This window comes from Mizuhopecten yessoensis, unplaced genomic scaffold (genome assembly GCF_002113885.1).
Source record: "Mizuhopecten yessoensis strain PY_sf001 unplaced genomic scaffold, ASM211388v2 scaffold2329, whole genome shotgun sequence".
Lineage (NCBI taxonomy): Eukaryota > Metazoa > Mollusca > Bivalvia > Pectinida > Pectinidae > Mizuhopecten > Mizuhopecten yessoensis.
In genome coordinates this window covers 183277-198416 of record NW_018404492.1, presented here as the reverse complement: position 1 = coordinate 198416, position 15140 = coordinate 183277, and the positions used below count along the sequence as shown (strand labels likewise).

Genomic DNA, 15140 nt, shown 5'->3' with positions numbered 1-15140 from the left:
TATATATATCATTGGGGTGGCATTTAGGTGGAGTGTATATATATCATTAGGTGGCATTTAGGTGGAGTGTATATATATCGTTGGGGTGGCATTTAGGTAGAGTGTATATATGTCATTGAGGGTGGCATTTAGGTTGAGTGTATATATATCATTGGGGTGGCATTTAGGTGGAGTGTATATATACATCATTGGGGTTGGTATTTAGGTGGAGTGTATATATATTATTTGGCGTGGCATTTAGGTGGAGGGTATATATGTCATTGAGGGTGGCATTGGAGTGTATATATGTCATTGGGGGTGGCATTTAGGTGGAGAGTATATATGTCATTGAGGGGGGCATTTAGGGGGAGTGTATATATATCATTGGGGAGGCATTTAGGTGGAGTGTATATATATCGTTGGGGTGGCATTTAGGTGGAGAGTATATATATCATTGGGGTGGCATTTAGGTGGAGTGTATATATATTATTTGGCGTGGCATTTAGGTGGAGTGTATATATACATCATTGGGGTTGGTATTTATATATATATCGTTGGGGTGGCATTTAGGTGGAGAGTTAGGTGGAGTGTATATATATCATTTGGCGTGGCATTTAGGTGGTGTGTATATATATATCATTGGGGTGGCATTTAGGTGGAGTGTATATATATATCGTTGGGGTGGGCATTTAAGTGAGAGTGTATATATATCATTGGGGTTGTCATTTAGGTGGAGTGTATATATATCATTGGGGATGGCATTTAGATTAACTACTATTAATTTTATCTATATTTGAGAAGAAATAAAATTATTATGGAATGTTGCATTAAAACAAGGATATAATTGGTTCTTGTAACATATCAGTTCACACAATTTGAACAAGAAACTATATAACAAACTTTTATATTGAAAACAACTTCACAAAAGATCCAGACGTAATTAAACATCAAGGCGGCTTTAACTTATACTGCAAAAAAATTGTCCGCTAGCGTACATGTCACTTTTTTAAATCGTTATTCCCATTCAAAACTAACAGATACGTTACCTATTATATTGGTCAAGTGTTATACTCATGTTATTTGACAGTATCACTAAAAAAAACGTTAAATCGATGTAAAGATCACTTGTGATCAAATATATACACCTATCTCAAATGTTCACACACGCATATCGATTTTATCTGGGAAAAAATTGCACCAAAACAGAAACCTGACCAAAGTGAACAAATATGTTACATATTTTCCAAGTGATGTGATCCCTTATCCTCACATATCCCACCCTTTTCTTTCATAGCTTTTCACTAATTAATCCTTTAAAATCCATTTATAGTATTTAAATTTATTTGAACATCTACATTAGCGTACACAAATTAACCATTATTATACATCTACATGCATTCATGCCTTTGGATTTCATAAGATATTCCACTTGAAAACTAAGCCAGCTGATGCAAGTACAGTTTGTAAAAGGTCTAATTACATTGTTCTCATCAAAATCCCAAGAAACAAAACTAGATTCTAGAGTATCTTTGTTAGAAGCTACGATTATAATACCATTTATAACGTATCTGGTGGCAAAACGCAAAACTGTTTACGTCAGCAAAATTAAATTCACTCGGTATTCGCTTTAAATTTACACATTGTACAACAATGTTAACTTCAGTTTTAACGTGTAAGCTATACAAAAAATGAGTACAGATTTTATTAGAAAATACAGGTCACGTATGTATCCGTTGAATTTTTAACGGACAAACCAAGAATACCAAGTTTAATGCAGGATACTTGATATATGCTTACAGAATTAATGTCGATGGATTTATATGCGATATAAAATACCTTTAGTCAATATGCCAAGATGTTTTAAACTTATATTCACCGATAATAAATGCCTGTATTATGGGTGTTTTGTTTAGTAATGTATCTGGCAAGACATTTTGCAATACAGTAGATATCGCCAAAAAAATCATATTTTAGCTTAAATTATTGATATTGAATAAATTAAGTTTTGTTTAGACATGAGTAAACTTAAACTATGAAGGAAAACATGGATTTTAGCTAAACTGAATAAAATGCAAAGCTATTTGCATCAGAAACAGTGACGCGACAACGACTATTCGAGTATTATGGCATGTTCATGTACACCATGAACAATTTACCTTACGTTTTCATTAAAAAAAATGTTTGTTTTTGGAAAATACTGTATGATGATTGATGTACGGGTTACTGTAAGGAGATTGATTTACAGGTTACTGTAAGGAGACTGATGTACAGGTTACAGTAATGTTATGAGGCAGATGTACGGGTTACTGTATGGAGACTTATGTACGGGTTTCTGTATGTGTAGACTTTTGTACGGGTTACTGTATGTGTAGACTTATGTACGGGTTACTGTATGTGTAGACTTATGTACGGGTTACTGTATGGAGACTTATGTACGGGTTTCTGTATGTGAAGACTTGTGTACGGGTTACTGTATGTGTAGACTTATGTACGGGTTACTGTATGTGTAGACTTATGTTGAAACAGTTAACTATAGTTTTGACGTATAGGCTATATTATAGGTGGTGAAAGGACCATGCGACATGATGTTCGGTTAATGGCGCATGATAAGTGAGAATGGGCGTAAATACAAAAAAAAACACCAAGAACAAAAAAACACGAATACACGAAAATACAAAATCAACTGAACATTTTAAAAGATTTACATGGAGACCATAGAAAAATACGAAGCGAATAGACATGTTCCGGAAGGGTAGGAGTCTGTTTCGACGACACCCGTCATGTAAATGTAGGTCAAATCCATTGTAATATCAAGGCCTGCCATCGAGAACTCGGGTAGTGACAACAAAACCACAAAGCACATTAATGAGCATAACAAACGCATGGACCTTTGTATTCTTTGAAGTCGGGCGTCGCTCCTCTGTAATCTTCAAAGAGCAAGCATCTGCCTAGTGATTGGTCAGGATTCTTTACCTGACAACAATCAAATAGCTAGCCTCGTGCCTTCAATTTTGCTATGACATATTCCAGGGGGGAAGAGAGCGAAAGTGAGCGTGACCCCTGGATATCGAGGATGCGGAATTACCTTCTTTGTAGCGAAGATTTTATAGATGCGCACTGTCGGGGAGAACGTTCGGGATTAGCACTTTATATTTTTATTCTATTTTATATATATATGTAGTACAAGATGAAAGTGGTTGTGACGGTTATTGTAAGTGTGTGAGACCTTGTTTGAATGACGCTGTATCAGGCCTCGGTGCAATGCCGGATGGCGGGCTGTTCCACGGGCTATTGGTTCGAGGAAGGAAGGATTGAGCATGGTAGTTGGTGGTCGAATGGAGAAAGATGCATGTGTGATTTCGAGAGGGAATCAAAACGTTACTTATTTTGTGAGTGTCTTTTTACAAGTACTACAAGGCTGTGTATGATTTGTAAAAATGATGAGAACAAAATCATTTTAGCAAGGTAAAGTGTTGGCCATTTTAGAGTAGAGAAGTTATATCAGAGCTGTGGCATCATGTTTTACATGTATGTTTTAGCTACAATAGACAAAAAATACATAAGTCTTTGGAGAGAATGTTATTTTCATTCTCCTTTGGATCAAGAAAATCATCAAATCACTTGCATGATTAACTTCGAAGTGTAATATCTTCTCTTCATGTAACATTGATCATTCGAAATTGAAAGATCGCAAGACCAAGTAAAGTACTTCATACATTTGCCTCGAAATCATTGTATTGTCAAAATATTGATTAATCGATATGTCTAAATGCCATTCTAAACTTAGATATTTGATTTTGTTGCATTTCTGAAGATAAAAATATTACAAACTTATTGCACTTTTATGACAAATTGATTAGATTTTTTTTAATCAGTAATCAATTTTCATAAATGACCGCCGTTGCTTTTGCACAATAAAAAATAATAAATCTTCAGTCAGCAAACACGGCCGATTTGTAGTTTTTTTCAGATGAAACTTGAATTTTAAAAATAACACAAACAAAAGCTAAAAAGCGTATTGAATTATTTTCTGTGTGCATAAATCCTAGTAGAAATGCCTTTTTGGTTAAGATGTCTTAAATATCTTAGACAAGGTCAGCATGGCTAAAAACCCGTCTCGTGCAACTTCAACTAAACGGCAAAACTGACCATGAGTTTAAACAAAAAAATGTGTATAACTTTTTGTCATTTGTCTGTGTGCATAAATAAATAAATGAATTTTAAAAATAGCACAAACAAAAGCTAAAAAGCGTATTGAATTATTTTCTGTGTGCATAAATCCTAGTAGAAATGCCTTTTTGGTTAAGATGTCTTAAATATCTTAGACAAGGTCAGCATGGCTAAAAACCCGTCTCGTGCAACTTCAACTAAACGGTAAAACTGAAAACTGACCATGCGTTTAAACAAAAAAATGTGTATAACTTTTTGTCATTTGTCTGATGAAAAAATAGTTTGGCATGCATATAGCTACTATAACATGGTCCTCTACCTTAAGTAAAATGAAGATAAAACAAATATTTTGTATTTAAACATGTCGATTATTTTCTCTTCCCAAATGTACAGAGGGGCAGTATATAGAATTTCCAATACAGGAAAACAGTTGTATGACTTTTTAACCTCATTCATTGTAGAAAAAAAGACAAAATTTAGACAATTTTTCTGGGAAAATCATTTAGTAATCGGAGAAAGCCAATACAAAAATGAACATTTTCGTTGATCAGAAGTATTGCTATTTTGCTTGCTTATGCTAAGATATCAAGTTACAGAAATGTGGATTTCATTCAATTTCGGCTTTAAACAGCTCTAAATAAGCCAAATATTAAACTTGATATTTTTGTGTGTGGCAGAAACATGTCTCATATGCACGTTGATTACAAATAATGTTTTTTTGTAATGTTTAGACATAAACCACTATTGCTATTGAGATAAGCTTATAGTATTCTCATCTCTGAAAAGGCAATTTAAGTCAATAGGTAGTTATACAATAGGAGAAGCTATTGACTATTATGTAACTATCATATTTCTGAAGGGAATGCAGACATAAGTTAAGGTAGAAGCGCAGCATCACGCAGAAAATATAATAGATGAATACATCTTTCACAAATAATAGAAAGAACTATATATTTATGACCAAAATGAATAAAAGTAATAATAATAATTATAATAATGTCAAAACCTCAAAACACATGCAATTATTTTATTAATTCTAAAAAATACTTATAGATTTCCATGAATCGGGGGAAGATAAATGCAGTAATAAAGAGAAGAATAAGGAAGTAATAACTTAAAACTTTTAGACTTGATTTATAGCACCGTTAATTTTCCAGGGGTACTCGTTTTCACTGGTTTACGGATAGTGGTCGAAAAGAGCACCACAAACACTGTATTTTTTATAAAACAAACATGATAATACATGTAAATTGGCGATAAAGATATATGCCGTGTTACGACCTCCTGACATCAGTAATATATAACATAGAGGGAGATGTCAGGAAATATATAGACATAACAGGTTTGACCTATTAACCCACCTGTGGTGATTAAGGCTAGTATACACTGTATAAAATGACGAGCTATAGAGGGGGATGTTATATGTTTACACTATCTATGACTACCTGTTTGGTTTGTTTCCGTGTCGGCCTGGAGCTGTAATTACGCAGTCTTACTACCTGTTATTGTCTTACTGCTGGTACAGTTGACCACTAAACCATCCTTTGTGCTGACCTACTTGTATAAATTTTACTTCAACTTACAATGGCGTCAAATAAAATTAAATAACTTTCTATATTTGTTATCCCTTTACCCTTAATTACCGTACAAAACCTGATCACGTTTGTTATTTGGCGAAATTATTCATACATATTAAGGTGTAATATTAATAATTTATAAGAAAATACCATTCTAAAACCGATGACAATAACACTTTTTTGCATGGTACTGCTGTACTGCTTGACATTAGAACAATGTTTTGTTATAAGTTATTTATAGCCTGGCTTACTATTGTAATGACATATATATGTACGTCACGCTATCATTGGTCCTTAAGTGACAGGCTGTGATCTACGAGTACTGTGTGTCACATGTCTAAATATTAACTGCATTGTACTCATCATTTTATAATAATCCTGAAATATATCAATATACATTTTCCCACTTTTTTCGTTTGCTTGTTTTGACATTAAATGACACGAAACAAGAATTAGAACTTAACATTGCAGCTGATACTTTTGAGTGTTGATACAACTAAGATATATAATCAATTATCACAGTACTCCTAAATACTATATTTTATGTTCAAAGTATCCTGCAATATATCTTCAGCAAACTTATTATATGCACATATTTTATGAGCCACCACGTGCTATATATGTGCTATGACGTACATGGTCGTCCGTCAGAGAGTAACACGTGTCCTTTGTGACGGAGCACCGGGTTTTCCTTCGGTTCAATAATAACATTTCGCTACGTCAGAGCTGTCGTAGTGAAGACGGATAATAGCACCGCAGTATCAATCATGATGATTCAAATTGTTTTATTAGATTTCCTTCTCTGTATTCTACTATATAAACTGGTCGCCGCTCGGTAGGGACTGACACATACATACAGGTGGTCGTATACACAGTATACTTAATTAGGGAATCATGCTTTACCTCAAGGAAGCGCTAGTGTATCTAGCGGTGTTGATAGCAGTTACCTCATCACAAGGTGAGTTAAATAATTGCATTTCTTGTTTCATATTAATATATAAAGTCAAAGGAAAGAAATCGAAATTTAAGATTTAAATTGCTTTATTGTTGAAAATGTTTTTACATATATATATATATGGTAAGAAAGCGTCATCAACCGATAATACAACAGTATACTCATTCTCGCTGCTTGTTTAAACGTAAAGCAACGCAATAGATTACCTGGTACAATATATACTCTTTTATTTTTTTACATTTTCAATATGAGTGGTCGGGTGGTGGAGGGGATAAAACACTCGCCTTTCATTAAGAATACTGGAGTTTTATTCCCCGATTGGTGGTGAAAAATATTTCGTCACCAGCTAGACCACGTGGGTTTGCTTTGTGTAGACCAACAATACGACTCCCAGCGCGCGTCTATCTGGGCCAACTAGAGCGAATGATATAAGTCGGAAAAACGTGTTTCATATTTTTTTGTGAAGTACATTATGTTAACAATTGCTTTTTTGTGTCCCCTCACAGCTACCTACGGTCGCAAGAGACCTGCCAAATATCTACCACCTAGACGTTCTTACAACCCAGTCAAAGAAGTAGTGAAAACATACAACCCAGTCAAAGAAGTTGTGAAAAAAGCTATCCATCCAAAACACACCAGCAAGTTTCCTGTTGTTGATCCATTGAGTGCAATACTCCCTGACGAACGACCAGTAGATGGTGGCTTCTTCCCAGATCCTTTATTGGAACGTATAGGCAGAATCGGTGACCAGCGTAGACCTGTCAGGGATGGCGAAATTCGACGGAGACCAGGAGATTTTAACCCACGTTTATCCAGAGGCAATGATCGCGGGAATGGAGCAGGGATCCTTATCGATCCTCTCGACCGTAGAGGTTCTGACTCATGGGTTGACAGAAGCAGAAGTCGAAACCAATTCCCTTCATCTGCCGACCGCGTTGGTGACTCCTGGGGTCCTAGTGATGTACCACGCGATCCTTGGGTTGGCAGAGATGCTTCCCAGTGGACGGACAACAGTGGACCACGATCACAATTCCCACGGAATAATGGCGGGTCACTAGAAAGACGGTCTTCACTACCGGGCTTTATTGACGAGTCAAGGTTAAGGGATTGGAACACGAGAGAGCAAGATGTTGGCAGTATCTTGGATAGAAGTGTTGATCGGTCGATAGGTAGAGATGTTTTACCAAATGGAAATAGAAACACGGGTCTGCGAGATCTCAACCCGGATATGACAAGACTTCTCAGAAGCAGACTTCGGGATACGGTATCAAATGCACGTACCGATAGAGGTAAGCTTATATCTATATTTCTTTGATTCGATGTTCGTTACTTGTAATATGTCGACTGTTCGCTCGTTGCTGCCAATCCTGCAAACCGTAATGTGTCAACAGTATTTTTTACAGTGTTCCATGAATATTAAGATCTTACAATATCATATGTATATCACATATAGCATACATATTTAAATCTACCTTTTCTCATATCTGTAGGATTCCAAAATAGAGAAAGCCTACCACGCGGACGTCGTGGCGAATTTCTCCCCAACCTACAGGAACGCCAAAATTGGTACGTTGTATTGTAGTGCTCCCAAGTTATCATACTGCTTTGAGAGCCATTTTGCATGACATTTAGTATACGTTTAACAACAGTTTAGATCCTGATGATAAAGGTGGAGATTCAGATAATTGCAGTATTCAGTAATTTGCATGAATTAATAAAATTCTGTTTTTCTGCATCATTGAAAATGTTAAAAAAATAACTGGTTATAAAAATAGATATTCGAAGTAAAGGCTCATGAACGAAATACATTGATTTTTAATATAGATACCCATGGTTTCGTTAAGTATATACTCTTTAGTAGTAATTGATTTATTATTCAATAGACCATTTCAAAGTTGCGTTTGTGAGTTTACTATACAATCCACTATACAAAATGTAGCGGATTAATTACTTAAGTGTCACATATATGTTGCTAAGTGAGATTTTATAACTAATACCTTAACTTTTATTCCAGGTAAATATCTGTACCAGTGATCGGATTACCGTCGACGCAAAGGATACTGATCCGAATAGGAATTCCATAAATATTTGGACTTTATTTATGTGTTATATTTATTATACTTCTTTTATTTTTATAACATTAAATGTTACTACTTTAACGAATGTTGTCATAGCTATATTTTTTCAAAGAGGCGATGTTTTTTTCATTCTATTAGGAAAAATCCAGTACGTAAATTACATACTATTTGATATACATGCAACGAAGTTCTCACAGCGTCAACACACAAGAACAAAAGCGCTCAAAACGAAACAAAAAGTAAACAGAGACATGAAAACAAAAATGAGACATCTATAAAACCACCTTGTAATAAACAGAATGTTCTGTAAGGCTATGAGTTCCTTTCCACATGTGTATCATAACGTCAACCGGTAAGGAGGTGTGCTGGTCAACAACGACTTGTAGTTGATGAACAAGTATTCATCCTTCGACGTAGATCGAAGCATCTCTAGGTAAAAATTAACGCCTGTTTCAGAGTGTATTTAAAACCCTTTTAATCAAATATAAGTAACGCCAACATATCTAGAATTCAGAGATCACAAGCTAATTATTTGATAAACAAAGCTTAGACATCAGTGCAGAACAACTCTTGACGACAAGTGCAAGACAATTTCACTTTGATTGTTGATTATTTCTTTTTGAAAGAAATTCTTTTTGCAAACATGTCTCACGGGACCTTAATATATTTGTTCTAAATATGTCCAACAAAATATTTCGATTTTAGTTCATAATTAATTTGATAATATACATATATTTTATTGTCATGATGTATCAGGTTAATGTGTAAGGAAAAGGCGTTGCTCTACGTTTGGTAGTTAATTAAACCTAAATCAAATTATGACAAAATATGCTTTTATATTTCGAATTTATAATGCTTAAACGATGCAAAAACTGACGATCAAAACAATCTTATATTTGAAGAGTAGATTCCGTTGTGTTACATTAATAAAATCCCATTTTAATTAAGGTAGGTCCTCCCTCGAATAATTTATGTGTGAAAAAATGCGTCTTTATTCTTTTAATCGGAATTTAGAAGACATTAAAACCGAAGGACAAATATCATGATTCCCACTAGAAATGGAATTCGAAACATGGATAGTGGATTCAACCTGCACAACACTTTATTTTTTATTTAAAATAAAATATTTAAAATATTTAAAATAAAAAATAAAATGAACGACCGACTAAAAAACTAGCTGCTTTCACCCTTCACAGGGCTCTTCAGGTTTATTCAAAAGAACAACGTCGTGACGTCACAATTACATGTCATCACACTACAATAGTAACGTGACGTCACGAAGTACACAAGATTGTTGGACAATTTGGCGTAAAATTTTATTGTGGCCTGTTGAGACTCGGTTTTAATATTTTTATTAGTTGGTCTTCTTTCGTTTCTCTTAAAATAGTGTCTGATGAAAATAGTTGATACAAAGGTAATACATTAAATTTATCTCCAGCACATTCATGAATATGTTTGTTAACATGAAGATTTCGTAAAGAATCAGTTCTAGTTTGTTGTCTATGTACAGTCATACGTGTTCTGAGTTCATTACCGGTTTGACCGATGTAAAAATCACCACATTTAGAACAAACGATTGCATAAATTACATTTTTTGATTTACAATTCATATTTACCTTCACAGTAAATTTCAAACCATTCTTGAAAATAAAAGTATTACACTCGATAATCATAGGACATGTAGCACATCTTGGTGTCTTACATTTGGATACTTTTGGTGTTACACAAGAATTATCAAACTTAGAACATGTCAACATACGTTTCAAGTTTTTAGGTTGGCGTCTACAGTGTAAAATAGCATGTTTATTAAAAATGTTTCTCATACGCCTGCTACTTTGCTTTAACTCTTCACATTTGTTCTTTATCACAGGAAACATATTACAATTCCGTGGATTGAAAGTAGAAACAAAAGGAACTAACTTTGATTCATCCTTTAGTTTTTGTAGACGGGAAGTAAAGGGTCCCTTTTCAATAGCTTTCTGTATACCATGTTCTATTATCTCAGTAGGATAACATTGAGCTTTAAGGTATTGCTTTAGTTGACTTAGTCTAGCAATTTGAGCTTGTTGGTCACTGACGATAGTGACAATCCGTGAGGCAAGATTAAATGGAATATTAACTTTAGTGTGTTTACTGTGGTTAGAGTAAAAATTTAGATAATTATGTGCATCTGTAGCTTTACAATATAAATCCGTTGTAATCTTATTTGAATCTAGTTGAACTAAAACATCTAAGAAAGGTAAAGACGTTTCGCTACACTCCATCGTATAACAAATAGAAGGATGTAAAGAATTCAATAGGTTTTGAAATTCATTTAAATCCTTATCAGAAGGCCATATAACAAAACAATCGTCAAGGAACCTTAAAAAATTATTTCTGATAAATTCAGTAAAGTTTTCCCCAAACTTTGTCTCAATCTTAGAATAAAGTGTTTCCTCTAAGTATCCTAAAACTAAGGTTGCATATGTAGGGGCAACTTTAGTTCCCATCGCTGTACCCTTAATCTGTTGAAAGTATTCTTGCTCAAAATAAAAAGAATTACGATTGAGGACAATGTCTAGAGCTTGCAGTATAAATTCATTACTAAAACGAGAATTAACTTTTTCTCGTTTTTTGATCAACCAACATTTAACTGCTTCAATACCAAGATCATGCGGTATATTAGTGTATAAACTAACAACATCAAAAGAAACAAGTTTAGCATTATGTGGGACCTGTTTAGATAAACGGCTCAGAAAATCAAAATCATCTTTGACATAACTGTTTACACTTGTGCATAAAGGTTTAAGAGTGAGGTCTACAAGATGACTCAAACGTTGCGTTGCACTATTAGGGCCGCCTACTATGGGTCTAAACTTCAAATCCGTAGGATTTTCAACTTCAATATATGTAAAGTTTTGTTCTTCTATAGCTTTACTTATAATAGAGCTTTTGTGTATTTTAGGCAAACCATAGAAATAACTAGTTTTATGCATAAAATTGACAAGATAATCTATCTCCTTTTCATGTAGGCATGCTTCATGTGTCCGTATATATATATAAACTACATTTCGAAGACATTTTGTTTAGATTAGAAGACAGTTTTTTTTCCAAAAATGTTTTCCTAGATTTTGGACTTGTGAAAACCATGGTTACCACATCAAAAAACACCAAAAAATGCAAAATATAATGATTTTAACCCAAAATTTGACCCCCGCAAGTAGTATGTTTTTCTGTCTGAAATTAAATATCGCCTACTCGATAATATAAATACTCACGTTTAAGCATAGGATTTTTTACAGTATTTACACATGTGCTGAGTACTAAAATAGACTACATGGAAAGCCAGCTTTTATTGTGTAGACACAGATTTGTAAATGCCCAAAACTGTAGTCTCAAACCAAACTCGATTTTATTTTTAGATTATTAAGCTCACATAGTCCACTTCATTATGTATAGGCCAATTTTAGTGCTGATTTTTTTTTTTTTTTGATACATGTAATATTACCAGGGTTATTCATTGTATAAAAATATCGCCCATGGCCACCGTACGCTACTGTACACTGCTACCTTCATATAGAATTTCAAAAAACTGTCATCCACAAGCGTGTGTTGTCTTTGTTGTTATATTCAGCTAAGATTGTCTATGACCTATGTCTCCCCGAGGCCAAATTGTATCATTAATGCTTAATACACCATTAATTACAACCCACAGATCAATCATCATATTTCACTTTTACATACATTGTAGGCTTATACATTTTGTTGCATGATTGAATTCACCATCTCGTAGGAAAGACCAGCTCTGATGGAAACATGCACACAGAAAATAGGAGAACAATGGTTTACTGGAGATTGTGCACATTCCTATTCATGGCCGCAATGCTGTATTTCAATACGTACTGTATACCGGGAAATTTTCGCTGCAGTTTATTTTCACCCTCCGCCATTATCATTACAGCGAACATTTGTGAACAACGTAATTTACATTAAGGGCGGATTAATATTAGGTGAAAATGGATTTAACCTCGACGGGTGGGAATTTGACTGGACGAAAATATCCCTGTATACAGTATTGAAAATATCCAAAAGGCACATACACAGGTTGTTTTTTGTTAAACAAACGTAAGTTATTATAAACTTTTCTTGAGCATATCTTATTAGGGCTTTTCACCAACAGATGAAAAGACCTATTGTTTTGTTCTGTTTTATTAGTACTTTTCACAAACAGATGGAAAGACCTATTGTTTTTGTTCTGTTTCTTATTATTATTCTCCTCTAGATCTTGAGACCAACTTTCCTTCTAGACGTTTATAGGTATGTACATGATATTTTGCCAGGTTGTAGATATCAGTTTGATCAAAAATTAATATGGTCCCCATGACATATAAAGTGATTTTGTTAACCTTTTTTTTTAAACAGCCATACCTCAATAACTATAAATGGAACTGTATTTTTACTATAATATATTAATAGAGTATGGTCGGGGCTAAATTTGACCCATGTCATGTAATGAGGAAAACGGTCAAGTTCTAATTCTCGCCATGGGGTCAAAGGTCACATATTTTAAAACCTTTTTTTATTTTCCATTCAAAAAAAATAAAAACTCTTATTGCAGTCGATAGGGAATGTCCACCCGATTAACTTGATGCATTTATTTTTCTGTAACATTAACAGTTAACGTCATATGACGTTCATTATTTCCTTTGATCTTTTGAAAAGCTATATTGGTTACAAACTTTAACGATCTTCTCCGATTCTGCCAGAGCAATATTAACCACAATTTGTACATGCATTCCTCTGGGGGCTTTTACAAACTAGTGTTACTTTTTGGAGAAATTAATATTCGAACATGGCCGCCACGAACTCTGATTGGTTAACAGCCTATACAAATGTATTTTGTTAACAATCTCAAGCACGTGGTGGATCTTTGTATATCATATAGAGTTATGCAACTTCCGGTTTTCGGTAATGTTTAAGTAAAAGTTCAAAAGCACTATATTGGGTAACACATTTTTAAAAACTTCCTGCGTTCTACGAGGTCTAGAATCTTGATATTTAATATGCAAGGTGCTGAGATGTTTGACAGGAAGTATGCCTGAATGAAAGCTTTAAAGTTTGTTACAATGAATGACCTTGACCTACTTTAAACATAATTTCGAAAGTGTAAGACAAAAACCCTTTTCATTTTTCTGTCAACGTTTAAATATGCTGTTTTGGGTAAAAACACATTTACAGAAAATGTAGAAATCTTCTTCAATTCTGCCAGTGCAAAATTAACCAAAATTGATATATGTATTTCGTTGGGGGCCCTAAAGAATTTTTGGACAATTGAAATTCCAACATGGCCGCCTCGCGCACTGATTGGTTAACAGCCTATACGAATATCTATCGTTAACCACTTAAGGTACAACGTTGATCTTTGGATATTTTGAAGAAATAAGCGAGGGGACATTTTTTCTGTCATATTGTTTTACCAAAAAATGTCAACTTTCGGGTTTTGTATAGGGGTGAAATTTTTACATAATGAGTATAGTCTTTATCGATCTTCTGCTATTCTACCAAGCCAATATTAACCAAAATGGTACAACTATTCCTCTGCGGCTCCTTAAGGCAAGCATGAGCTCAGATTAGGTAATCACATACAATGTATTATGATATATGGGTTAAAGTTTAATATGAATAGATTTTAGATGCGAGGAATTCAGCACATCATCCGATCAATGTTTATCTTTGATACAATATTCTGCCTATTTCAAAATGTGCGCTTCAGCAACCATGGAAGTGGTCGCAAAGCACCCCCTAATATTTCTTCTAATCCAACATATATGCATACCCATATGGCGTGCCTTTGAAATATGTCCATTAAGTTATTTCACAAGCATGAACATCTATACAATTCATACTCCCTACACTCTTCCGTCGGAGTTTATTATGTTGAACACTCTTAATTAGTGTCCGAGTTTAAGTGGCCGGGACTGTTCTAGAGGAAATACAATGCTGTGTAATATTAAATATGTGGTGGAATAGTGAAGATTTGGGGTTAGGTTCAGCGACATCGTCTCAGGTAGCTGACACGCAAGCTTTAACGAGCTGCATACCGTAGCTTCATAGTGGATGACAACAAAATATAAAAAAAAAACTTTGTGTAAGGTAGAGTTGTCCAGGGTAAGACAGGGGTGTGGGAAATGTCTATCTTAGACCGCAATTCACGTGACGTCACGTCACAATGGCTCAACAATGACGTGATACCTATGTACATTTAGATACTATCAGGTACCACTAGATTACAGGTGTGGAACAGTTTGCTTCTCCTGGACGTCCGCTTAGTCTCTCTTTTATTTTAAATATGTATATCGTTCTAGACTATTGTTCTTGGGTTTTCATCTGCGAAAACATTCC

The 15140-nt window shown here is 34.4% G+C and overlaps 1 protein-coding gene across 1 annotated transcript; it reads left to right on the top strand.

Annotated features, from left to right (window-relative positions):
• The first annotated feature begins 6534 nt into the window (after positions 1–6534).
• LOC110445515 lies at positions 6535–8840 on the top strand. The gene is made up of 4 exons (XM_021490189.1): positions 6535–6684; positions 7188–7970; positions 8172–8247; positions 8696–8840. Exons 1-4 carry the CDS (start codon positions 6621–6623, stop codon positions 8697–8699), a joined length of 927 nt encoding a protein of 308 aa, XP_021345864.1. The 5' UTR covers positions 6535–6620; the 3' UTR covers positions 8700–8840.
• The last annotated feature ends 6300 nt before the right edge of the window (positions 8841–15140 follow it).

Excerpts from the sequence above, each read along its gene's own strand:
- LOC110445515 (XM_021490189.1), top strand. The coding sequence starts at position 6,621 with ATGCTTTACCTCAAGGAAGCGCTAGTGTATCTAGCGGTGTTGATAGCA. Across the intron at positions 6,685-7,187 it reads AGCAGTTACCTCATCACAAG|CTACCTACGGTCGCAAGAGA; the intron begins GTGAGTTAAATA and ends GTCCCCTCACAG. Across the intron at positions 7,971-8,171 it reads AAATGCACGTACCGATAGAG|GATTCCAAAATAGAGAAAGC; the intron begins GTAAGCTTATAT and ends TCATATCTGTAG.